The 24,909-nt window shown below is 43.6% G+C and overlaps 1 protein-coding gene across 8 annotated transcripts; it reads right to left on the reverse strand.

Moving 5' to 3' along the window:
* Positions 1-1,045: 1,045 nt before the first annotated feature.
* Positions 1,046-20,965, reverse strand: GEMIN8 (gem nuclear organelle associated protein 8). 8 transcript variants are annotated; one of them, XM_014857677.3, is made up of 6 exons: positions 20,794-20,932; positions 17,141-17,223; positions 13,315-13,359; positions 13,133-13,241; positions 11,854-12,292; positions 1,046-1,584 (listed from the first exon to the last, which is right to left on the reverse strand). In XM_014857677.3, the coding sequence occupies exons 4-6, from the start codon at positions 13,238-13,240 to the stop codon at positions 1,328-1,330; spliced, it is 804 nt and encodes a 267-aa protein (XP_014713163.2). In that variant the 5' UTR covers position 13,241; positions 13,315-13,359; positions 17,141-17,223; positions 20,794-20,932; the 3' UTR covers positions 1,046-1,327. The 8 variants fall into 8 exon arrangements, with proteins under 8 accessions (XP_014713163.2, XP_044620373.1, XP_014713165.2 ...); XM_044764438.2 differs by having other exon boundaries at positions 20,651-20,831; XM_014857679.3 differs by lacking the exon at positions 13,133-13,241 and having other exon boundaries at positions 20,794-20,965.
* Between the last annotated feature and the right edge of the window lie 3,944 nt (positions 20,966-24,909).

A 24,909-nucleotide genomic window follows, 5' to 3' on the forward strand; every position in this document is an offset into this window, starting at 1 on the left:
AGAAACATTTCTCTCTCAAAGAGCTAAGAACCTGCTGCAATGACAGGCTTTGGTTTGTATTTGTCTGAGTCACATTTATTTTCTATTTAGGCGCATGGGCTTAAAATTAAAAAAATACTAAAGACTTGAAATTTTAGTTATGTGTCACCTCAGGGGAAGTTAATTCTGATTTTTGTCTGTAATACCCAGGCACAAACTGCAACTTGAGTCATAAAACGAGCGCTTGGAAAAATAAGCACCTGGGGCTGGTGAAAAGAATGCATTTGTCTCAGGGCACGGGCTGAAACACAGACCAAAGTGTTCTTAGGGAGAAACATGTCAATACGAAATCTTTTCACCAACCTTTGATGGATGTGCTAATCTTCTCAGGTCAACATGGGCTCACCCTGGCAACGCACTGTAATAACTTATTTAAAAGGCAGCTGGCTTTTATAATGGACTGTTCCATCAATTTTTAGATTTTCATTCTCAGAAATGTTTTCTCTTATCAAAACAAGATTTGATATACATAGTAAGAGCTCAATTATACTTTTTCTACAACAGAGGAGGCTGCAGAGGTGAGCAGGTCTGGGAATTCTTGTTCTTTGCTCTCAATTCTGTATGACATTCAAGCTCTGTAGAGATAAGGAGATAATAAGAATGTCAGACAGGTATTTTCATTCCACTAGAGGAGGGGTGGGCAGACTATCACATGAGGCCCAAATCTGGCTCACAGCCTATTTTTATAGTTTGATTGGAACACAGCCACATCCCCGTTTACTTACTGCCTACGGCTGCTTTCACGCTGCAAGGGCAGAATTGAGTAGTCCCGACACAGACCGTGTGGCCTGCAAACCGGAAAATCCGAACTCTGGCCCATTAGAGAACATGCATGTGGCCTCAGCCCTGGAGAAAGGTAGTGTGGGTCTCGCTGCATGCTTGCATCATTTTCAGTGGGGGCTAAAGGAGGGCGAGTAGGGCAGGCCAGCTGGCTCACATAAGGCATTTGCCTAGCTCGGGTTGGGTAGAGAAGAAAACAGAAAAAGGCAAAAAACCAGCCAGTATCTCTAAGTGAGAACTTTAATGAATGAACACTATTCTTGACATCAAAACCCAGTACAATTTATATGAAATTATAAAGATGTCAAAAGACAATCTCTCAGGTTCGAACAGTACACGTCCTGCCAACTTCAAAGTGGCTGACATGTCACCTCTCCCCCCACCACGAGGGGCCCACTGGGACTTTGGTGAACATGCTCATTTCTCTTTCCTGGGAAAACGCACAGGAGAGATGAAGAGAGTGAATCCGGAGGCAGGGGGTGATGGCTGGGGACCCAGTGCCCCGGGCTCAGAACTTCAGCGGAATGACAGGCCAGTATTTGGGCTGCTTCCTGTCACAGTGCTTGTCAAAGCTCAGCTGCACCGCCGCCTCCATGGCCTGGATCTTGGCGGCGCTGTCCCCGTACAGCCGCTTCATCTCTGCCTGGCGCCGCTCGCCAGGCCTCTCGGCCGGGGGCTCCGCGGAGCGGCGCGGGTTGTAGTACAGGTCGTGGTCGGCGTTCACGTAATCGGCCAGGCGCGCTGCCTCCAGCTGCTGCTGCCGCCCTGCGAGGGAGCCGAGGGGCAGGAGGGGAATGGTGAACTGGGGATGTGGCTGCTGCCCGCCATTCAGCAGGCAGCCCCCTGACTTCCCTCCGCTTTCTCTCCCCAACTGTGAAGTGTGGCCCCACTGTGCCAGCTGAGATGTTCACTAGATTCTGCGGCACGACCTGCATATTATCATTATCTCCTTAGTGAGCGCACCGTTCACTTATCAGGGGGTTATACACTAGAGAAATGGCAAAAAACCACAAGGAAATGTCACCCCAAACTATCAAACCTCTGCCACGAGCCCTAAAAGTACAGAAGATGAAACCACCTGGGTTCCTCTCCTCTTTCACCTGCTCGGCCGCCCAGGCCTGCTGGGCTAGGAACGCCGGTGGTGCTCACTTGGTTTTAAACTCTGTGCCAGGCCAGCAGAGAAATGAAATGCTTCCTGCAAAGCCCAAGGTTGCAAGTAGTAGTACTTCCCATCCGAAATGAGGTGATGGGGGAAAACCATCAGCCCTTAGGAAGAGGTATTGATTTGAGGGCATCTGGCAAAGAGCAAGTGCTAGGCACTACAGAACTGCGGCGAGGGGCTACGAGCCTCTCACACCCCAAGCACAAATCAGACCAGGCACCGGGGGGTGAAATAATTCAGTACTGCTGAAGGTAAAAGGGCCCAGAAAAGGCAATTCTGTGAAGGGAAGGAAGAGCTCCGACTTTAACCTTCCTGCTATATTAACAAGTCCACACCAGCGTGCAGAGTTCCGCCTTAACGGGATCGGACTGTCCGCTTCACTTCACAGGTGAGCTTAGGCTAAATTCCAAGCGATATCTGCTCTTAATCCTACTAATTTAAACGGATTCTTGTAAAGCGAGAAATATTTATTCAATTTATTCTCCCCTCTATATGTTTTACTCTAACAAGTCCTAATATCTTAACTTTAATTCGCATGTAAATAGAAACAACACAAAAATCAACACACCAATGCTGCATAAGGTAAAATTTAGCCAACTGACATAGATTTTTGTAAGCTACTCTAAATGGATAGTAGAATGCGCACATCTGTAGCTACTATTGCTACCAAGAGGAATGCTACCAACTAAGGAGTCAAGATGGTTGTAGGGGAATAAAACAATGATATAAATCATTCTTTCCTTGTTAAAAAAAAAGTAGCAGAATGAAAGCTTAGTATGGAAGGGAACACCAAAGTGAGTGAATCAAGTGTGAACAGGAAGATATTTATGTGGCTCTGCAGTCCCTCATAAATCCTGTTCTTTATAACTCACGCCTTGGACCCGGAGGGAGGAAGTTTTATAAACCTGGAAACATTATGAACAATGTATACGGCCGTTTCTGTCTTAGCACATCTGCAGGCTATTTTGACATAAGGAAGTAATAAACGGATATGCCAAATGACTGTCACACACAATAAATGCAATCTGTTACTTTATCCATGGAAAAGAGATATAATTGACTTACTATGAAATGCAGAACTAAACCAAAATATTGGCCTTTACTATGCAAACGAATGAGAGGTCAACAGCATTTGTTTCTCATTTTTGTTCTTTTTGCCAAGTTTGAAACATCAGGATATAAACTGTTCAGTTCTCATAGGTGTTTAAATTCTATGCCCCTTGCCCCCCTCAAGACTACTCTTCTGAAGGCTTGGCATTTCCACACAAGCCAGGGACAACAGTTGCCCTCTGCCACCCAGGAGAGCCTTGGACATGTTATCAGTCCTTGGGCTCTGGTTTCTTCATCGGCTCGGAGGAAACAAGCTGACGTGAGGGGCTGCTGGGGCCTCAGAGCCTCTACATCTAGAGGACAGAAGGTCCCAGACCACAGTCCTTTTACTCTCAAATTTGTCCCAAGACTATAATTAGCCTTACCAACAGACTTAATGACCCAACAGATGTTGAACTTCCTGTCTAAATCTGAGTCTCTGAGTTTGGAAGTTTTAATAAACGCCGGAGTCTTTGCTATCTTAGTAAGTGTTGCTCTCTGCCGTTAGGATATGTGAATATAACCTTTTTTACTTGTGCATCTTTATTTTTCCTGTCCTTATAATTTAACGTGGTTATAATTATGCTTCTAATTGACGGATAGCAATTAGACTTTGGGTGGTGAACATGATGTAGTCTTCAGAGAAATGGAAATATAATGATGTACATCTGAAATTTATATAACGCTATAAGCCTATGTTACCTCAAAAAAAAATTCTGCTATCCTTCTGATAAAAGCTATCTTACAGGTATTAAATTGGTCTAACAATTCTATGTCAAGAGACATTTTCTCTTACTGTTGACATCTGTGGATGAAACACTACGTTAATACAAAGCAAGCCCAGCCGGCAGTCAATGAAGCCCGTGCAATTTTCCAAGTTGGCACGCAGCATGTGCTCAGGGGTTACCATCACAGGGTTTTAGTTAATAAAGTTCATACACTGTAACAGTAAAAGAATAAGACACACAGCCCTCTGCTCTCAATTCTCGACTCAGCCTCCTTCCCATCCAGGCTTTTTCATGAAAATTTAAGGCCCAACCTTTGTCCCCTCACTGCCTTGCAAGATGTTTGGAGGTTTCCTGGTTTTCTGCATAGTGGGCAGCTGCCCTAAAACACAGTAAGGGGTGGGAAGCCTGTCTCCCACAATGACAGACTGGCTAGAGCCAGGACCCCTCTGCGGGAGTCATCTATGGGGGGGCACTGTCACCTGTACTCACTCCTAACCCCAGCCCCGGGAGGACTGATGCAAAGCAGGTGCTCAGGAAATGACTGTGCAGAGAAAGCTCGGACAAAGGCCATACATTATTTTTTGTAAAGAATTGTTTCCTCCAAATGCTTTTAAAGAAAAATGATGGTAACTCAGGGATAGAGAAACAGATGCTCAGATCTCAAAAGGTGCTGGGCAGAGCTCCGTTCCAGCAGGTTCCTCAGAGCCTCTGCGGTGAAGAGGCTGGGCAGGGAAGGAGGAGGGGAGGGGCACCAATGGGTTGGGGTCTGACCTTGTTCCCTTACATTTGAATCACTTTGCCTCTACTTACACAATGAGAAAAAAAAGATGTTCTAAGGCTAGACTACAAATTTGAAAGCCAGTCAGCTTAAAACCAAACACCCTCAGACTGGCTGGGCACTGGAGGCTAAGCTAGCATCTGAAAGTACTTAGTTTATACTGACTTAGGGACCATGCAAACCTTAGAATGGAATACACTCATTTGAAAGCAACCACTTATTCTATTTTCTATTTATTGCTTCCTTCCTCCCAATGAAAGAAAGGATTCTCAATCACTGGCAGTTTTTCATCCTGTCAAAACAAGATGAGGGCTGAGCCAACCAGATGGAGAGTCATCTGACTGAAGTCGAGAAGTAGAACATGACCCTTCAGACGTAACTGAACAGGAGCCCTGTCATGGGGAGGCTGGTCATTTTTACTGAAAACAACAGTGGGACTCAATATTACCACGGACTTTTTTCTTGTAGGATATTTGGTCATGGGAATTTGTTTTCATGCACATCAGAATATCTTTATAGATTTCAGCTTTACAATAGGGTTGTGGCAGGTTGAATAGTGTCCTCCCAAAATTCACATCTACCTGGAACCTCAGAATGTGCCCTTATTTGGAAAGAGGCTCTTTACAGATGTAACTAAGGGAAAGATTAAGATGAGATCATACTGGATTAGGGTGGACCCTAAATCCAATGAGTGTCCTAATGTGAGACAGAAAAAGCCGCTTAAAGACACAGGGGAGAACATGGGAACATGGAGGCGGGGACTGGAGCTGTGTAGCCACAAGCCAAGGAATGCCAGGAGCCCCCAGAAGCTGGAAGAAACAGGCCCTAGAGCCTTTGGAGGGAGTGTGGTCCTGCCAACAGCTTGATTTTGGACTTCTGGCCCCCAGAACTGTGAGAGGATAAATTTCCGTTGTTTTAAGCCAGTTTGTGGTAATTTCTTTCTTTTTTAAAAAATATATATACAAACATATATATTTTAAGGAAGATTAGCCCTGAGTTAACATCTGCTGCCAATCCTCCTCTTTTTGCTGCGGAAGACTGGCCCTAAGTTAACATCCATGCCCATCTTCCTCTACTTTCTATGTGGGACGCCTGCCACAGCAAGGCTTGCCAAGCTGTGCCATGTTGGCGCCCAGGATGCAAACCGATGAACCCCAGGCCCCCAAAGCAGAGTGCGCGCACCTAACGCTGCGCCACTGGGCCGGCCCCTGTGGTAATTTCTTACAGCAGTCCTAAAACTAACGTAAGGGTTAATATGCATATACGGTTAAAACAAGAAAAACGGTATTATACTAAGGAGAAACTTTACCGGATTCCATCTAAGTTCAGGATACATAACCTTGATATTTTTCACCTCAGTCTACACATTTACAAGATGCTACCAATGCAGACTTAACGTATATCTAGGAAAAACTAAATCCTGGGAAGTGACTTAGACTTTAGAGAACCTGACATAGCAGGAAGACATTCATTCAGTATTCCACAAACGACTAGCCCAAAGGCAGAACATTTTGGAGGACAAAGCACTAAGACAAATGAGTGTTAAAGAATGCTATTTTCCCTCATTTTTCTAGGATTAGCATGTCTTTCTGATTATATTCTCTGCTGTGTTGCCAGAATTAATGATCTTCACACAACCGAGCGAAAGCACAGACTTGACTGATATCACAAATGCTGCATTTCTGGTTTGTCACCAACACACCCAGAACACAGGTGCCGGCCAGCAGACCTGGAGCCATTTCTGCTGGGTCTTCTATCCTCACTCCTTGCTCCACGACAAATATAATCCTGAAGTCAGTGGACAATGACCATTTTTGCTTTTAGAATAAAGTGCATTTCCACCCCTCCCTTCCACTTTTCTCCAGCCTTCTGCACGTGTCTTCTCACTGGCTTGATGTACTTCCGAACACCTGAGCTAGACGAAACACACATGACGGAACTGTGCTCCATCAGTATGACTCCACACTTTAATCTCATTGACTAAACCGAAATGGCTCACTAAATACTGGGCCATAAGCTTTACTCTATCTTCTAGGTTTTCCACAGAGGGTGGACAGAGGGCGAAACAGATGGGGTTCCAGCCTACTGACTGAAGGCTCACTATGAAAACTAGCGTCTCAAACCTTCCTACTCCAGTGGACACAACACAATGGAGCAGATGTCTCCCATCAAACGTATAAAAACACACCTGGGCCCTGTGGCAAGAAGAGCACTTTTTAAGTGAGGAATGGACTTAACCCCTTTCTTTCTCTCTCCTTCCCAATCGACCCATCCCTCAAAGCCTAGAGTACACTCCATTTCTCCATGACCACCCCGTGGGCTCTTCCTCTGACTGCCAGTTCACTGGCTCTACCTCTCATCTGCAAAAGTACCCATGGACCACACCATTGAAAGCTCTTCTAGATAACATTTTAAGTTTGATTTTCTCTCCTCTTCCCAACTGGGTTTAAGCTTTTTGTGAATATGTCCCTGTTTTGACCCAACAGATACCCCCCAAACACAGGTGATAATTTTCAGATTGGGTCAAGCCTGAGACAACAGTGGCAGTGTTTGTTTCGGAGGGCCTTCTTCTCTTTTGGGAATGATAACTTTCACTCATTTTCCCTCTAAATATTAGGACTATAACCTTGCAGTCTCAACTGATGGTTATTTATGACTAAAAAATACTTTTCTTAACCTAACAATAAACATTTTTCCTAAGAAATAATTGAAAACACAGCTGACCTTTAAAACTTCACAACCGCCTACTTTCCCATAAGCAATGTTACCACTGAACTTTTAAATAACGGAAATACCTCATTAGGAAATGATGACATATAACATAATCAAAAGCATGCCTGTTCCCACTGCACAAAAGGAGTTCTTTATTTATCCTACTTAACTTTTTTTGTTTTTATCATTGAAATATGTTAAATTCAAGATTATCTGGAAGAGCAGTGATCACAAGAACATGCTGTTCAGTCTGAAGGATTTTATCCTAAGAAAATATTAAATAAGACACAGATGATGATGAATTGTGTAACATATATGTTCCTGCGGAAGTGAATGATACTGAAAAATCTTTTAAGTTCAGCTACCTTTTCCCTTGCTCGTAGTATTTTATAAAGTTCTGTGTTCTCTAAACAATTCATATTCAAAGCTGAATTTTCCCTTAATGAATAAGTAGCTTCTAGTGGTTCAAAGAGCAAAAGAAAACAACTTTAAGGAAGTATTCACGCTGTTCAGGTCCCTTATCACTGCTACAACATTTCCCAACTGTGTATGTAACTAAACCTCCATGAACATTCCTAGTGAAGGTAATGGATTGGAAAACACCATGGGCATTCGAATTACTTACATCTGAATTCCATCATTCATTACTGCTCGAAGGAACACGTATTCGTCCTATACACCACCAAGCGTGCTGGTGAAAAAAATAACACTGGCACACCACTGCTTGCTATTTTTGGTGGTGCAGGGTCAGGCCCCAGCAGCTTCTTCTAGTAAAGATCAAGACTGTGGCGGGAAGATTAGACTCTGACACCACAGCCTGTTCTCGCCCTCGCCAGACAACTCTCCCATCTCCTAGGGACCTGATAATGCTTTCAGGACAGACTGCAGGACACAAAAGCATCGCAGAGGCCCTATGCCAAGTCGTTTTCAATGATGCTACAATGACACATTCTAAAACCACAAAGAAGCAGGAGCTCGATGTGTTTAACGCTGTTGTCTGTAATATGGAGAGGGCTCATTTTTCCATGCATTTTACTATATTAAGTTATATCAAGCAAGAATGCCCTTGAAACAGAACTAAAAGTTGTGTTAATGACTACTTCGACAAAAGTGTGCTAACAACTAAACTTGACAGACAGCAGCACTTTATGTTTTAAATATTCTAAGTCAATTTAAGAGTTTGAAAAGTGCAGAGCAGGCATACATGACTTTTTTTGAAGCCATAGAAAATCTTTACTAAAAATATGCGGAATCTCAATCAAGCACTAATGAAGACAAACAGTATCAGAGCAAAACCAGTTTATGGTTAATAATCCACATCAAAGGATGAGTTATTAGCAACTAACCATAACTAACATTTCTTGGGCACTGACTTTGTACCAAGCACTGGTCTATAACTTTCCTCTTATCACCTTATTTAATCTTCATAATTACCACTCCATTAACTAGGATCCCCATTTCACAGGTGAGGAGACTGAGGCACAGAACAGGGCAGGTGGCCCACAAGGGGCTAAGAACCTCCAGCTAGTAGGTGGTGGAGCTAGGCTAGAACCCTGTCATTTGAGTGGTTCTGCCACAGCTGTCTCTGGATAATGTTACTAATGATAATGCAAATTTTGGGGAGTAAGGTTAAAGATGTAGATTGTAATAGTTTTCATAAAATTTCCTTTTTTCTTGGTTTTCTATCTAGATCATGGTTAAACAAATACGCTCCACATTTTCTTCACAGTAATCGCAAGACCTATGTGGTTCACTTTATGTCCCACTCATTGACTGCATTTGGGAACAAAGAAAATTCTCGCAGGATGATTTTATTAGTCTCCTAGGGCTGCCATAACAAAGCACCACACACTGGGGGGCTTAGAACCTCAGAAATGTATTGTCTCCCAGTCTGGAAGCGGGAAGCCTGAGATGAGGGTGTCAGCAGGGCCGTGCCCTCTCTGAATGCCCTGGGGAAGGGTCTGTTCCAGGCCGCACTCCTAGCTTCTGGTACTTCCTTGGCTTGTGGCAGCAGAACTCCAGTCTTCACATGGCGTTCTCCCTGGGTGCGTGCCTCTCTCTGTGTTCGAATTTTTCCCCTTTCATAGGGACACCAGTCATATTGGACTAGGACCCACCCTCATACCTCATTTAACTTGATTACCTCTATAAAGACCCTATCTCCAAATAAGGTCCCATCCTGAGGTCTGGGGGAGTTAGGACTCCAACAAATGTTTTCTTTTAGGGGACACAATTCAACCCATTACCAGCGATGATAATAGTGCAATTTGAAGCCTTGAAGTAAACTAAGCAGATTTAGGAATAATATCCAACAAAATATGAGGTTCATCAAGTTTATAAAGCAGTCAAAGCCTAACTCACTTTCTTTTTTTTTTTTTTTTTAAATTGTTTGTATTTTTTTTTTTTTTTAAAGATTTTATTGTTTCCTTTTTCTCCCCAAAGCCCCCCGGTACATAGTTGTATATTCTTCGTTGTGGGTCCTTCTAGTTGTGGCATGTGGGACGCTGCCTCAGCGTGGTTTGATGAGCAGTGCCATGTCCGCGCCCAGGATTCGAACCAACGAAACACTGGGCCACCTACAGCGGAGCGCGCGAACTTAACCACTCAGCCACGGGGCCAGCCCCCTAACTCACTTTCTAAAATGTCCCACAGAACCATGGCAAGTTTAGCACTTTGTGGGATATTTGAAAACCTTTGATTTAAGGCTCATAATTAATATGGAAATCCTTCCTTCCTTCCTTCATTCAAAATAACATCAAATGCCAGGCACAACTTTGCAGGTAATTTTACTGACTTTTTTTTTTTTTACCTACCTAGAATTCTACCTGACAAAGGTAAGAGGGAGGAACTGGGATGGTTCTTAACCATATCTGTAACTGAACTGCTTATATTGGAAGGGCACATTTCATTATTTTATTTTCAACCAAACTGCTTCTTTGATTGGAAGGACCCATTTCATTATTTTATTTTCATTTCATTCAGATCTATTTTGTATTGAATAACTATATCAGATTTATTTTAAATTAGCAGATAGTTCAAAATATCCTTTTAGATGACTGGGATGTGCTCCCATCCTTAATTACAAGTTCTATCATAAAAGCATCCATCTCCGGTGGGAAAAACATGTTATTCTACCTTCTGGTGAGGATGACAGAAATAAGCCTTATCTCCATCATATTTTCTTTTTCAAAAGCTTAACGGCATTCTAACTAAATGCAGACATGCTTCAATGCTTACTCTCCCTCATTCGTTGTATACTTTTAAGTGAGACTAATGATTATTTTATACGTATTTTGAAAAAAGGTAAAATTTCTGGAGATGAGGAAAGAAATGTATTCTATGTGTAATAGAAAGTATTGTTTTAAAAATACTTATTTGGATATACTTTTGAATACGCATCAAAGTCGTCAACAGTTTAATCAAAAGAAAGGAGGTAAAAACCACCAATCTGAATGAGGAGTTTAGTGAAGAGTCACAGGAAAAGACACTCAAGGGCATGAGACTTTATACAAAGCCCATGGCTCAGTTCCTGGCACCCAGAGGGGATTGATAAATGCGAGCCCATCATTAGGAAAATACAGATCATTCAGGATGGAAACGAAACTCGCCCATTCCCAGGAGTCTATGTTTCTGTTTATTAGAAAATTCTAGGTAAAATATAATTAGAGCTCAATAAAAACAGCATGGAGACTGGATACTGGTTGTAAGAAGGAGAAAGGCATATCTGTTAGAGACTCTGACAGTGTAAAGGGGCTGGTGAATCTTAATAGCAAGGAGAGCACACAAAGCAGTTCTAGTTCTTCATAGCAAGTTAGTAAGACAGTACAAGAAGAAAACTGCTTTCCCACTGCAGACAGAAGACCATTCTCACAATTCTCTACGTCCGGGGACAGAGTTTCAATGTGGGATCAAACTGGAAAGGTTTGAATACCAGGCATTTTGTTATTCTGTTTAGGTTCGCCGGGCTCTCTACTCAGAAGGGAGCTTGATATTCACGATCTGGTAGCTCTAGAGCACCGTGCAGTCTCCGAGCTGTGGACCGGTGAGCTGGCAGCAGGATTTTAGGAACCTAGCAGTCTTAGGGACAAAACCTAATCCCTGAGTTTGTGCTAGAGGAACAAGCACAGGAATTGGAGTCAGACAGACTTTGGTTTGAACCCTAAGAGGAAATTACTAGTTGTGTACCACGGAACCAGTCAATTCACTTTCTGAAGGCTCACTTTCCACATCTGTAAAATGGATTTAATACCTCGAGGGACTGCTGTGTAGATTAGGGAACTCATGCACGCATGCACACACCCCATCTGGTGGTGTCTAACCTTCAGTAAATGGCAGAGGCAGTATTAGGATAAGCTTTGTTCTAGAACTAAAAATAAGTCCTGTATTAAAACTACTCTGGAAACCAATATAATTGAGGTGCAATATCACCATATCTTTTCCAGTCTTACGATTGGATCTGGAACATTGCTGAGGAGTTCTAAAATAATGTTAGAGACTAGGGAAGAAAACAACGTGGAAGGCGGGGCAAGGAAAGGAAGGACGCAGAGACAGAGGCCAAAACTTACGGCGCTCTTCCCTGTGCCTCTCGGTCTCTGCGAAGTACTGGCGGAGCTCCTCCGTGATCTCCATGTTGCTCACGTCACATTCCACACCCCCATCTGACTCGGTCTCCACCTCCTCCTCTGCGGACCAAGTTTGGTCTTCTCTTGTGCTGTCATGCGGATGCTGCCCAGACCTTCTAGAATGTGAATAATTGCATCCGGAGCCCTGGGATGCTGAATGATGGTCATAGAAGGACTGAGGAGATCCACCCTCGTTAGCATGAGAGCTTTGGGAAAGAGCTGCGGGAGGGAAGTACCATGGGGAACTGAAATAAGATTCTACGGCTTTCCTATAGGCGTTCTGGTGGCTGTGCATCCAAGCCATCGCTTGCTGATAATGTTGCCAGTATCTTGCATATACTGGATGAGCAGACCAAGGCTCAGCAGCTTTCGATGATACTGCCTACAAAACAAAGGGAGGGGTAGGCTAGATACCACACAGTTCATTCTCAAGAGAAACCCTCAAACATCTAATCAACTAACCAACATGTAGCGACTGAGTATCCACTAAATACCTACTTGACATTTGGATGCTACTGGGCCAAAAAGGATAAAGGACAGGTCCCTGCCCTCAATGGACACCAAGTGTACGCGTGCTTGCTATGAAGTATGTATACATGAAGCATGCACAGGACAATTAGTTTAAGATTATGGCCCTTATAAAGTGGGAACAGAGGCTAATAATGATCATTTTTAGATAAGATGCTGTTGGAGGAGGTCATAGAGAGGACGTGACCACCAGCTGACCCAAGAACTGGACCTGGGCAATCGGAGGCTCCTCACCCCCTCCCCTGTGCATGGAATGTACGCTCTTCCCACCATTCCCACAGTGGGAACCGTTTTCAAGGACACAGCCTTGAGAGAGCAATGTGTGGTTGAGACCATCTGGATGGTATGGCCTCTATATAAACTGTTAAGATTTCGCAAGGAGGTGTGGAGGTTTACTTGTCCTGCGGCAGCCCAAGATGAGCCTCCTAAGTATGTTCCCATGCTTAATAACCTGCCACCTACCAGTCTGGAGTGGCCTGCCTCTTTCTTCGGTTTCTCCCTGCCCTCTGTGTACACGGGCCAGTTTGCAAACTAACAGATGCAGGGTGAGATAAGGAACTGATGTCTATCACCTTGGCCCTCTCTATCCACTGTAATTAAGTGACTAGTTCCAAGTTAGAAACAGCCTGCCAAGAACCACATGGACTAATGAGCAGGATGTTCCCTGGTCCCTCCCCCTCTGCACCCTAAACACCTGCTGGCTTGGCCCACTCGTCAGTGCCTGCGACAAAGGATGGCTAGCAACACACTCAGTGGTGCTTTTACTTTTAGGTTTCTGATGTATTTCTTCGGTCTCCTCCATCCTGGAATGAGAACACCAAAACTGTAAACACTAAAATTTACCTTTCTCTCTTATGAGTTTTAAAAAAAACTTACCTTTGCCGCCATCTCTGACTGTGAAAGTCCAAATGGGCACTGCCACTAGGAAAGAACAACCACAGCGCAAACACCTGATCAGTACAGGTGGGTGAGAGGCATGGCGATTTCGCGGTTTGCAAAGCAGCTCCTCAGAGCTTGCTTCTTCCCAGTACCGTGCCTGATCGCCAGACGACATCCTACCACAAGACCCTGGCACCTGGCTTATGACCTTGTGGTCTGAAAAGGAGGGGTCCCCTTAGGTATGATTAAGTGGCACAAAGGACGCTGCATTTTTCGAGTACTTGTTTCCCTATTGAAAGTAAAGTCTATGAAAAGAACACAGAATCAGAATATATATATAAAAAATATACAGAACACCAACTAAAAATGTACAACCATGACTTTATTTACTAATTCTTAACTCATGCCAATGCCCATTTAAATTAACCCTGGCTGTCCCCGAGGCTTGAACAGAACAGAATACATCTCGCCAACTCACTGGAAACCATTGGTGGGTCTTGCCTCAGGTCTGGGACTTGGAGCAGCCTCTCTAAACAAGACATCTCTCCAGCCTGGGTTGTCCCCTGGGCTTTAAGCCCCCCAAATAGGCCTCGTTTTGGTTTTGATCGCCGTTAGCATCTCTCAGCCAGCATGTGGCACCACACTCTCCCTGCCTAACCACTCCATGTCTTTGCAGGAGGAGAAACTATTCCCTGGAGACTCTCCACCAAGCGACCGTGTAGCCTGCCTTTGCCCAGCAGCCTCGCCCTGCCAGGATTTACTCCTCCCCCTCCACCTACCTGTCTGTGAGTTACTGATATGGCAGGAAATATCTAAGGTAAAGTTTATCTGCAGCTGCACCTTTTACAACCTATTTAAAAGAGACTTTTAATTTTTTCCCCTCCAATTCAGGAGTTCAGAGCTACTAAAATGCCAGCCTACACCAGAATGTGCTTTAAAAAAGTTAAACGAAAGTAATATCCTAAAATGCAGGAGAATTTAAGCATCTGTGAGATGAAACCACTAAAAACGTGCTGCTGAGCAAACAGCTCCCAGGGTTTTGAAACTTTGGAAATCAGATGCTGAAGAAGTTCTATTTTTTCCTACTTCGCCTAATTATAGAGTAGAATCAAAAAATCTCCAAGCCTTAAGAAATAGACTTGACTTATTTTGTAATCTCTATCAGATGTTTTGCTATGGTTAATGTGGAAAACTGAGATGTTAAATTGACCATATCTTTTAAGATTTAGCCTAAAGAGAACCATTCACTTTCTTTTTAAGAATAATAAGCTTTCGAATGGGGTATTTCCAAGAGGGTTGCCATGATCTCTTGTAAATTTATCTTATACATAGTCCACACTTCCTGTTCTCTGTCCTAAATTCAGGAATATACACATACGCAGTGAATGTAAACTGGAAAAACTAACAAATGCAGTGAAAATATGTCTAGATTAAATTCACATTACTTTAAAATTGTAATTTAAAGTTTTAAAACATGAACAATTATCTGAAAACCTGGCTAACTGCTATGTGCTTTACACGCTACTAAGAAATATAAAACAGCCAACACCATTAAGGGGCTCAACACCCAGAGGAGTAAAACTCACACAAATGAAATCACGGTGGAAATCAGTACACACTTGAGTGCTAAACGGTCAGATGAAGCCTGTAAGGGGCTAACTCACTCCAGCCACGTTTTATGTTTCTATCACTGAAAACTGAATAGCTTTCTGAGAGCCAGCAGCACATAATGACATTAAAGTGAACTCCATGTGTGTCTTAATCAAATTTGCTTTAGAGATTAACAAGTAGCATAGGAATTAAATTAGAGAAGTCTAGCAGACGTCGGCATCTCTTGTGGAAATTCAAAGTTTTGAATCCAGACGTCTATGCCTTATAAAATGTACTTAGAACCAGATCAATGTAACTATTAATTATTCCGAGTTGGGAAATCTGACAGCCTCAAGTATTTAACAAACATTGTGACTGAATACTACTGTAGACCTTGGAAAATTCTGGTTTTATTTATAATTGGGAAAATCCAGCCTGGCTTTAAAAGTAGTAGTACCAACAGCCTGAAAATGCACAAGATGGCTTATAAGTAGTTCCACGCTGCAGAGCTGGACGTGTAGGCATGCGCGATAAAGGACACAACTGTTTAAGGGCTGCGAGTGTAATCCATCATGCTCGCCAGGCTGCTCAAATGCCAATGGCTGTGATTAAAAAGGGGGAAGGAGTGCTAATTTGAGAAGTTTACTTATTTATGCCTTTGATTCAACAAATAATTTGATAGAAGAGCTGCCATGTTACACGCCTCAGAGATCATGCAAGGCACACTCTGAGCACGTCTGCAAGAAAGCAGCCAGCACAACGAGCTGAGATGACTGAAAAAAGCCAATTCCAGCGTTTGGACCAGAAGTGCCGAGTCTCTATAAAGGACAGCAACTAATCAGCTAAGGTGCTAGACTCTTTTAAGACCCAGGCTATAAAGGAAAGATGAATTTATATTAATGATGGCATACATGCAACTTTGTCATCGATTTTATTCTGATTATGCTTTCCTCATTGTTTTGGCCACTGGGACACTTACAATCAAATCTGCTGCCATCCTCCAGCAAGTTGAGAGTCCTGGGGCTGTATGTTGAATATGCTCATTTCACCCTTGCCTTTCTTTATTTCCCTCCCCAAATTCCAAAACCTATGTATCATATTCTTCTACATTTTAAGTATTTTTAAGATTCTTAAAATCCTACAGATATTCAATTAAAAATCGTTCCTGAGAATGAATGACTAATTAATCTCTCAGAAATCAAATAAGGTACAGAAAAACACATCTAAAGGAAGAGTAGCTTGCACAGAGCCTTCTAATTATTACTAGTTCACTATATCCAGTATCACTCTTGGTATTTTATGCCAGCAATTTTTTTCTGTAAAGGGCCAAATGGTAAATATTATGTCTTGTGGGCCACATAACAGTCTCTGTCACAAATTTTTCATATTTTTCTTCTTTTTTTAAGTTAAAAACCAACCCTTTAAAAATGTAAACATCATTCTTAGCTCCTAGGCAGTACAAAAAACAAGCTATGGGCCATCATTTGCCCACCCCTGTTTTATGTTAACACATTCTTAAGCTGTATAAACTCTGCCCTCCATATCTTGAGCACCCTAATCGTTTCTCACTTTCCACTTGGACATCAGCAGAGGAACTTCGTGATTCTCACGTCTCATAAATTACTGGGCTCAGAATGAGGCTAGTGGAAGCAAGACAACAGTGATTATGACCAATAGTAATCTTGGTGACCAGTTCCTAATATTTGGGACCGAAGAATCTTCTCCATGACTAATAAGGAAATTGGGCCATTTCTTAAAGATCTACATAGACATTTAAAGACTAAATTAAAAAAAAAAACTCCTATAAAACAGTATCAATCAACAGGGCTTAGAAGGCACATATAGCGTCCTGATTTCTGACAGAGACCCTGCTAGCTGCCAGGTGCTAGACAGTAACCCCACAAGGATGGGAAGAAGGGGAGAGTGCCGAGTGTCTGTTCCCTGGAAGAAGGAACACGTACCCTTCCCTGCTGATGGCATCAGTCAGCTCCCAAGGGAAGGTGAGAACCTCCTCTAAAAATGGGTCCTGTTAACTTTTTAAAGCTGGTTATTCTTTCCAGAGAGTGCTTAAGGACCTAATAAAACTGCCTGGGTGCCTGAAAAGCCCACATGAAAATAATTCCAGACATTATAGCAACACTTCCAGACACCACCACCATCTCAAAGAAAAGAAAGCTTCCAGCCGCAGCAGATTTCGATGCCCTTTCAATGGTCTTTATCTTTCATTCCTCACCTCCCTGGGAGTGTCTCCTACTCTTTTATGGCACACGTCTTTGTGGACTGAACAGCAACTTTTCTTCTAATGGGATGGTGGAGCTGAAAGAAAAGAGATGGGCAATGTCAGCGCAGGCCAGGATCCACAGCACTACCAAGCGGGCAGCCCTCCCAGTGAGCACAATGGCATCACAGTCACTACCCAGCTGAGCCCAGGCGAGTACAGAGACAGCATTCATTGTCTGTCCTCAACCACCAGAGAAGGAAGGAAAAAACCAGCATTGAGGTCATTCATGAAACACTGCCGAGGCCCACAAGCAAGACAGTGTCTCTGAGTCTTCAACCATATATTTTCCGGTATAGCCTTTCTTAAAAAATGCACTCATTCTTCAATGAATCTGCTTATCCTGGGAGACATATTTTTAAATGCATAAATATACTGAAGAATAACAGACAAGAGCTTTGTAGTTTTCAACAGACAAAATGTGACTATTTCCATCAAATTACTAAAAAGTTCCACAAATAAGTAATGTGGCTTTGCTGAAAGGTAGTGACATCGCATATATTCTTTTTACTGCATATTTATGGTCTTATAGGATCTAGGATGTGTCACAGCAACCAGATAAATAAAATAAAAACACAAATTCCCCTCAAAATGATAATGTATATTCAGTAACTGGATTTTCCTCTCTATTCTCCTTTTCCACTAGAATTCTGAAAATTAAATACATGGAAACTCACCTGCTTTGAGTTTTGCACAGAAACACATTAAAAGTCAATCATTAAATAAGTTATGTGGGCTAAAGCCCCCAAAGTCAAACCCTTCCCACAAGGCTCCCACCCGTGTGGCTCTCTGAGCCAATCAGATAGTTTGGGGGATCTAACCAGGCCTTCAGTACACACCGTTTCCAGGGAGAAGGAACGGGGTCTGCTAGAGATGGCTCAAAATAAATGCATGTATGGTGAGAAATGTGAATTACATAAATTGAGTCATAAGCAGTTCTAAGGAATTTCTGTATATGCAGTAATAACCCTATCAGAGAAGCTGCCTTCCAATCATGCATACACCAGTAGGAACTTCCTCAACGAAGATAAATAATACAATGAGGTTTTTTGAGAGCATGGCTTCCTGCCTCCTCCCCCGGCTGCTTGATGGCAAGTTCATCTGCCTTGATGCCCTCATGGGCTCCCTCCTGTGGCTTTGCATGGTCCCTGCTTAGTGATCTGGAAACAAAGATGGCTCAAGTCTGAATCGCCTTCCACCCTCAGGAGTCCAAGCTCCATCTTTCGGCCAGACACAGGCCTCCTACAGGTGCACACGCTACTGTGTTCAAAAAGCCTGCAACTCTCCGACTCTAACTGCCACCCTTAAAACGGATGGGCGAGGGAGCCAAAAAACAGTTTCATTTCCTTTTCATTCCCTCAAGCCCAAACCCCAATGTATTGTCTTCTGGATGTTGCAAGAGGTAATGTCACAAAAAAGGCACAGTATGTGGAAGGAGAAAGACTGAAAGGATGTAGCTGACCGTTCTTTTATACAAACGACATTCCACCCACAGAATGGCATCGTTTAATTCGTCAGCAAGGGTGATGGAATTGTGAACGGATTTCTTCGCGAGGTCAGCAAATCCCTATGTGACTAAAGTCAGAAGCAGAAGTGAAATACGAGGCCACTCAAAAACAAAGTTACCCTCTGACTCATGAACACAACATGCAATGGAATAGCTGAAAACTGGGATAACTGAGAAGGACATAATAATAATACAGCTCAAAAGAGGAAACAGGTAAGTTGGTTTCACTGCAAGCACATCCCTCACACAGCAAAACCTGGCATGATCACAAAGGAATGAGGGTTGAACAGGCTGGCAATGCAAGTTATGAGCATGTTAGCAAAAACCATGACTAGTTTAAAGTAGTTAAGACCACCAGTAGATTTCAGGTGCCTTATTGCAAATTTTACTTCTATAGACACATACATGGTAATCCCATGTTAATCGCTCCTTTTTTTTCAATTTATCTGGCATTCACTATGTCCCGCTTATTTGGGCAGTTAATCAGTTACTTGTCCGCATGGATTCTGCAATCTACTTCTTTTAAATTTTCTATTTTCCTTCCAGCATAAAAATCATGGCTAATATTTCCTGCCATTGGATGCTGCTGACATTGTCTGTTGTATCCAGATAACATTCTCTCCTCCTACCTCTACCCTCCCTAAAATCATGGAGTAGCTAGTTACCCCAATAATTCTGACTGTAAACTCCAAATCTTTTTAGGAAACAGATGTTTAAATACATTCATCTTCTCAAGGATACTTTCAATTCATCTGACCTTTGGTCAACTACAGTTACGCTCTTTTTTTCACTTGTCCAACTGTTCTCTGGCTGGATTTCCTACTGTAGAGAAGGAATTCCAAGAGTTCTGCACCGAATTTTTAGTCTCTCCAACCTCCACTCCAGCCTGAATTGTTCAATTTCTCCCCCATCCTTATTTCACCCTATTCTTTAACTGTTGGATCCTAAAAAACAAAATCATTCTTCACCATCTGTAAAACAATTTCAGAATGGAAATTTCTCTCTAGAGCTTTAGTTTGTATCTCTTCCCCGGCTAGCAATGAACACAGAGAGGATTTGTATCCCTTACTGTGAACCTGCCTTCACTTACGCCTATCCAAAGTTACTAACAAACTTTTAAAATATAGCTTCTGTTTGCTTTGCTATCCCAAGGGGACTGTTTCTCTGATAAACTATATTAGTATAAATTGTATTTTTAAAGGTTATCCCCAACCCACAATTCATCAGAGCCCTGAGAGTAAACAACCCCAGAAGTGTTACTAATCTTTAGACTTTCAAGTAATGTTGTTCTGACTTACGTGCAAAACAGCCGAATACAGAACCTAGCCTGTGAAAAAATTTTAAAAATCATTCCTGAAAAAAATAAAATTGTTCAGAACCATCTGATCTGTACTAAAGGATTCTCAGGATTTCAGAGCTAGAAGGTACTTCACTGGCCACTTATTTACTGAGGAAGAAAAGTGGGCAAAGACATTCTCCACCTCCACAGGTAATGCGCATAAAAGACCACAAGTACCAAATATTCTCCAGATAACTTCCACTAAAACCTCTGACCTCCCACAGAGGTCATGGTGCGAGGGAAAAGAAAGAAAACCCCAATTTTTGAGTAGATGGGCCAGTATCCTAGACATCCCTCCACGGATGAGGCTGCCCTGGGGGATCTTCCGTTGGGACCAGGCTGGATGGGCGAAGTCCGAAAGCACCTTCCAGACCTAGCTCACCACAGTGCTACTCGGCACATCATAATCACATGCGGAGCTTTGATAAAAATGCCGATGCCTGGGCCCCACTTCTAGAGATTTGAATTTAATTGGTCCGGAAATGGGCGCCCTGGCATCATAATTCTTAAAAGTCATCCACTGATTGTGAAGCACTGCAGAGCCGAGAGCCTCTGGAACCAGTCCCCTCTCACAGTAAACCAGCTATCATTCAGGAACCTCATGGGCCTCTGGCCGCACCTTTTGCCGCGGGATGGTGATAATTATGACGACAATGTCACAGCCAAGCCCTCGGTTCTCCTGGCCTCAGAAAAAGCCAGGCCCCGGGGCCATGAGGCTCCTCCCTTAGTCCCCAAATAAAATCCAGTTGTCCCCTAAATCACCTCGTGGGCGCGCAGCTTGCGGATCCTGGGCGGTGGGCGAGCAGGGGCCTACTTTCGGGGAGGAGACTGAGAGGGCGTGAGTGGGAGGACCTGTTGCCGGGGCGACTAGAAGCGGACTTCTGGTACGGGCACGTGGCCACGGCGCGCCGGAAGTTCCGCCCGCGCCGCGGCTGACGTCACATCCGCGCAGCGCTCTGCGTCACACTGGGAGACTGGCGCGGGATGAGCGCCCGCCTCTCGGGGCGGAGCTTGGCGGGTGGCGGGCTGGGAGATGGGGTTCGTCGCCTGGTTTGGGGTGCCGGGCTGGGACCCGGGTTTCCGCCCGGGTCGGGCGGTGACTTGCGCTCCGAAGGGTGTAGTGTGGCGGGAAGACGAGGGTCGTTTCTTCGCCGCCCGTCTCCGCAACAGTTCCTTGGTCTTTGATTTTCGCCCTTCTGCCAACTCTCTCATCCTCATCTCACTGTCTTTCCTTTGGTTTTTTTTTTTTTTTTAAAGGTTTTTATTATTTTTTTTGTGAGAAAGATTGGCCCCGAGCTAAAACATCTGTTGCCAATCTTCCTCTCTCTTTTTTTTCTCCCCAAAGCCCCAGTACACAGTTGTATATCCTAGTTTTAGGTCCTAGTTAGACTTCTATGTGGCTACCAGCACAGCACAGCTTGATGAGCAGTTCGTAGGTCTGTACTCAGGATTGGAACCCGCGAACCCCAGGTCACCAAAGGGGAGCAGGGGAACTTAACCACTACGCCACCGGGGCAGCCCCTCCTTTTTTTAAAAACTAAAACGGAGGGTGGTCCTCCAGGGGGGAAGACCCAGGCCTTGGAAATAGACTCGCTCAGATCTGAGTTTGAGTGTGATTCTAGCGCTCCCTGAGCCCCGGGTTCTTGCCCATAAGGTGTGAATAATAGCTAGTGCACAGTGCCTGGGGCATTATAGCAGACAAAAATAGTACCTATTAACGTGAGAGTTATCACAGTCATTATCAGCAATACCTGCCCTGTTAGCGTTGAAGAAGTTTCATTAATAACGAAGCATAAACCACTTGAAGTCTAAGTGGCGTGGCTTTTCTGGGGTAATTTGGCAAAATGTGGCAAGAGCCCTAAAAGGGGGCATACTTTTCTCTCAGAATTTTCACTTCTGGGAATTTATTCCAAGGAAAAACACATAAACTGAATGTTCATTGCAGAATTATTTTAAAAAGTGAAAACTGGAAGCAAATGCTTAATAAGAGATGGCTATATCAATGGTGTGGACATTATTACCATGCTGTTCCTATGCTATAGAAGACTCAAATAGTATAGAAGGATATTAACTTTAACAAAGATGCACTGGATGCCTACTATGTGTCAATTATTCTTCTGTATCTGCACTGTCCATTGCAGCCACTAGCCACATGTGGCCGTGGGGAGCTTGAAATGTGGTAGTCTGAACTGAGATGTGCTGTAAGGGTAGATTGCAGAGTGGATTTTGAAGAAGAAGTATGAGAAAAAGAATGTAAAATATCTCATTTTTTACTAGTGATAACAGGGAAGGACTGTTTAGATTAAATAAGATATTAAAATTAATTTCACCGTTATCTTTTTACTTTATTAACATGGCTATTAGGATATTTAAAATAATCTATGTCACATGTATTACATATTTATATATTTCTATTGGACAGTGGTATTCTATTTACTGGATATACAGTGGTGAACAAGACAGTTTTTGACCTCCCAAAATTAACTCTGTTGAGTAGAGCATAGACAATAAACAAATAATATAATTGTACATCGTGGTAAGTTATATGAAGAAAGAAAGCAGGGTGAGGGCCAGAAGGTGTGCATATATTGAGGTGGGGTTATTTTAGACAAGTTGCTTCCTCGCCTGTCTAGAAAATGGATGTGGGAGGAAATGAGATCTCTATGGATAGATTGGGGATGGGATGGTAGGAGTGTGGTGTCTTCTGGGAAAAGTCAGGTATGGATTGAGGCTGACAAATCAGTTGGGGCCTGGTGGAATCTCTGCCACAGGGAAGAAGCCACATCAGGAGAGGGAGGAAAGAGAGAAGAGGGGTAAGGTACCAGGGAGAAAGAGCCCAGGGGGCCCCGGGAAAGACAGAACAAAACAGGCCCAGTGTGGATATGTTTCAGGTGGAGTGGTTACTGGAGTACTATGAGTATATATGCTGTAGTACTCTGAGTGTGTATATAGCTATATAATGAATGTACTATGGTATTAGGATTTACTTCAGCTGCTGTCACAGAGACCCAGAAGAAGAGTGGCTCAAACTGTTGAGAAATGTATTTCTGTCTCTCTGGGTGTAACGTGTCCAGAGTGGTAAGGTAGATCTATGTGGTCAAGGACTCAAATTCCACCTATCTTGTAGCTCCATGCTCCCCGCTTTGTCACCTTGGCCCACATGGTCCAAAATGATGCTCCACTGCACCTTCCTTCCCACCAGTGCAATGGGGAAGCTGAGGCTTTACAAGTAGGGTTTCTCTACCTCAGCACAATCCATATGTGGGGCTGGATAATTCTGTGTTCTGGGGGCTCTGCTGCATTGCAGGATGTTCAGCAGCATCCCCGGCCTCTACCCACTAGATGTCAGTAGCATCTCCCAGTTATGACAACCAAATATGTCTTCAGACATTGCCAAATGTCCCATGGAGGGCAAAGTCACTCCCAGTTGAGAACCACTGATTTAAGGGTACTACCCAGAAGGTACCCACAACACTTCTGCTCAAGTCCCACAAATGGCCAGAAATTGATCACTCAGCCATCCTAAGGGTAAAGGAATCTTAGAATTGTCTGCTGGCTAGGTACCCAGCTAAAAGTTAGCTAAAAGAAGGCAGCAAGAAGCAAGCAGATTCTCCCACATCCTTGTTGCTACAGGGAATGGAAACTCCGTAGCTGATTAAGGAAGTGGCCCTGTTCTTTCCATCTTCCAGGCTGAGTTTTAGTTATTATTCAGTTTAATTCACTTGCATAAAAATATTGGTGATGGGTAACACTAAGCACCTAAAAAGTGACAATCTCATTTGAAAAGGATGGGCATTGTTACTCCAGAAGGCTGACCAGGGAGAGAAACTGGATTCTGAAGTGATGGCTGTAGAAAGTTGGATTTTTGCTTGTGTTTTGGCGCCATCTAGTGGAAATTTTTAAATCCTATCATTCTTCACTCTCGTTTGGTATTTTGTCTCTGGTATAAACCTCAAATTACAAATAACCCTTAAATGGATTTTAGCAAAACTTTAAAGGGTCCTTTCAGATGAGGAACTCTTTAAAGCAGGGGTTCTCACCGTTGGCACTACTGACATTTGGGGCTGGATAATTCTTCGTTGTGGGGCTGTCCTGTGCACTATAGGATGTTTAGCAGCCTCCCTGGCCTCTACCCACTGGATGCTAGAAGCAACTCCATCCCTCCCCTCTCCATTTGTGACAACCAAAAATTGCCAAATCTCCTTTGAGGGGCCAAATCATCCCCAGTTGAGAACCATTCGTTTAAACAGAGCATCTACAATTCCAAGGTCTATTAAGGCCATGTGCCACAGCAGTTTCCTATCAGTGTAACCTGAGAGTGGGAGAGGCATGTCTGGGAGGGACGGGAAGACAGTCCTGAGAGAAAACAAGGCTCCCGATGCAGCCTGACATGTCCTGTTTTTTTAACACTCTGGAGACATCTGCTCCTGCCTGTCCCAGATGCCAAAAGTCCTGGTGAGAGGATGTGGAATTTCTTTAAATCCCCCGGGGTAAGGAAATCTACAGAGGCCGTTACCTAAAGGAGGAAGGAGCACAGAATAATCCCAGACTGTGGTACCAGGGTCCCAAAGATTCCCTCAGGGATGTACAGGTATGGATGGTCCTGCCAGGTGTGGGAAGCCATAGCTAACCTCATGGGGCTTCTTGGATCCCCCCACCCTTGGTACCCCTCTGCCACCTGAGTGTTGTGGAGAAGCCAGTCCCCTTTCCTGGGGAAAGTGAGTGGTGCTAAACCACCTGCAAACAGTCCTGAGGTCTTACTTGGAAGCTGCGTAAAGGAAAGGTCGATTTCCCAGGAGCATCCCCTAGCGAGCATGGCTTCAAGCTCCTCTTTGGGGTTCTCTTACAATTTCCTTTTAATTTCACCTTCTTCATAAG

The sequence above is a fragment of the Equus asinus genome, chromosome X, assembly GCF_041296235.1.
Source record: "Equus asinus isolate D_3611 breed Donkey chromosome X, EquAss-T2T_v2, whole genome shotgun sequence".
NCBI lineage: Eukaryota > Metazoa > Chordata > Mammalia > Perissodactyla > Equidae > Equus > Equus asinus.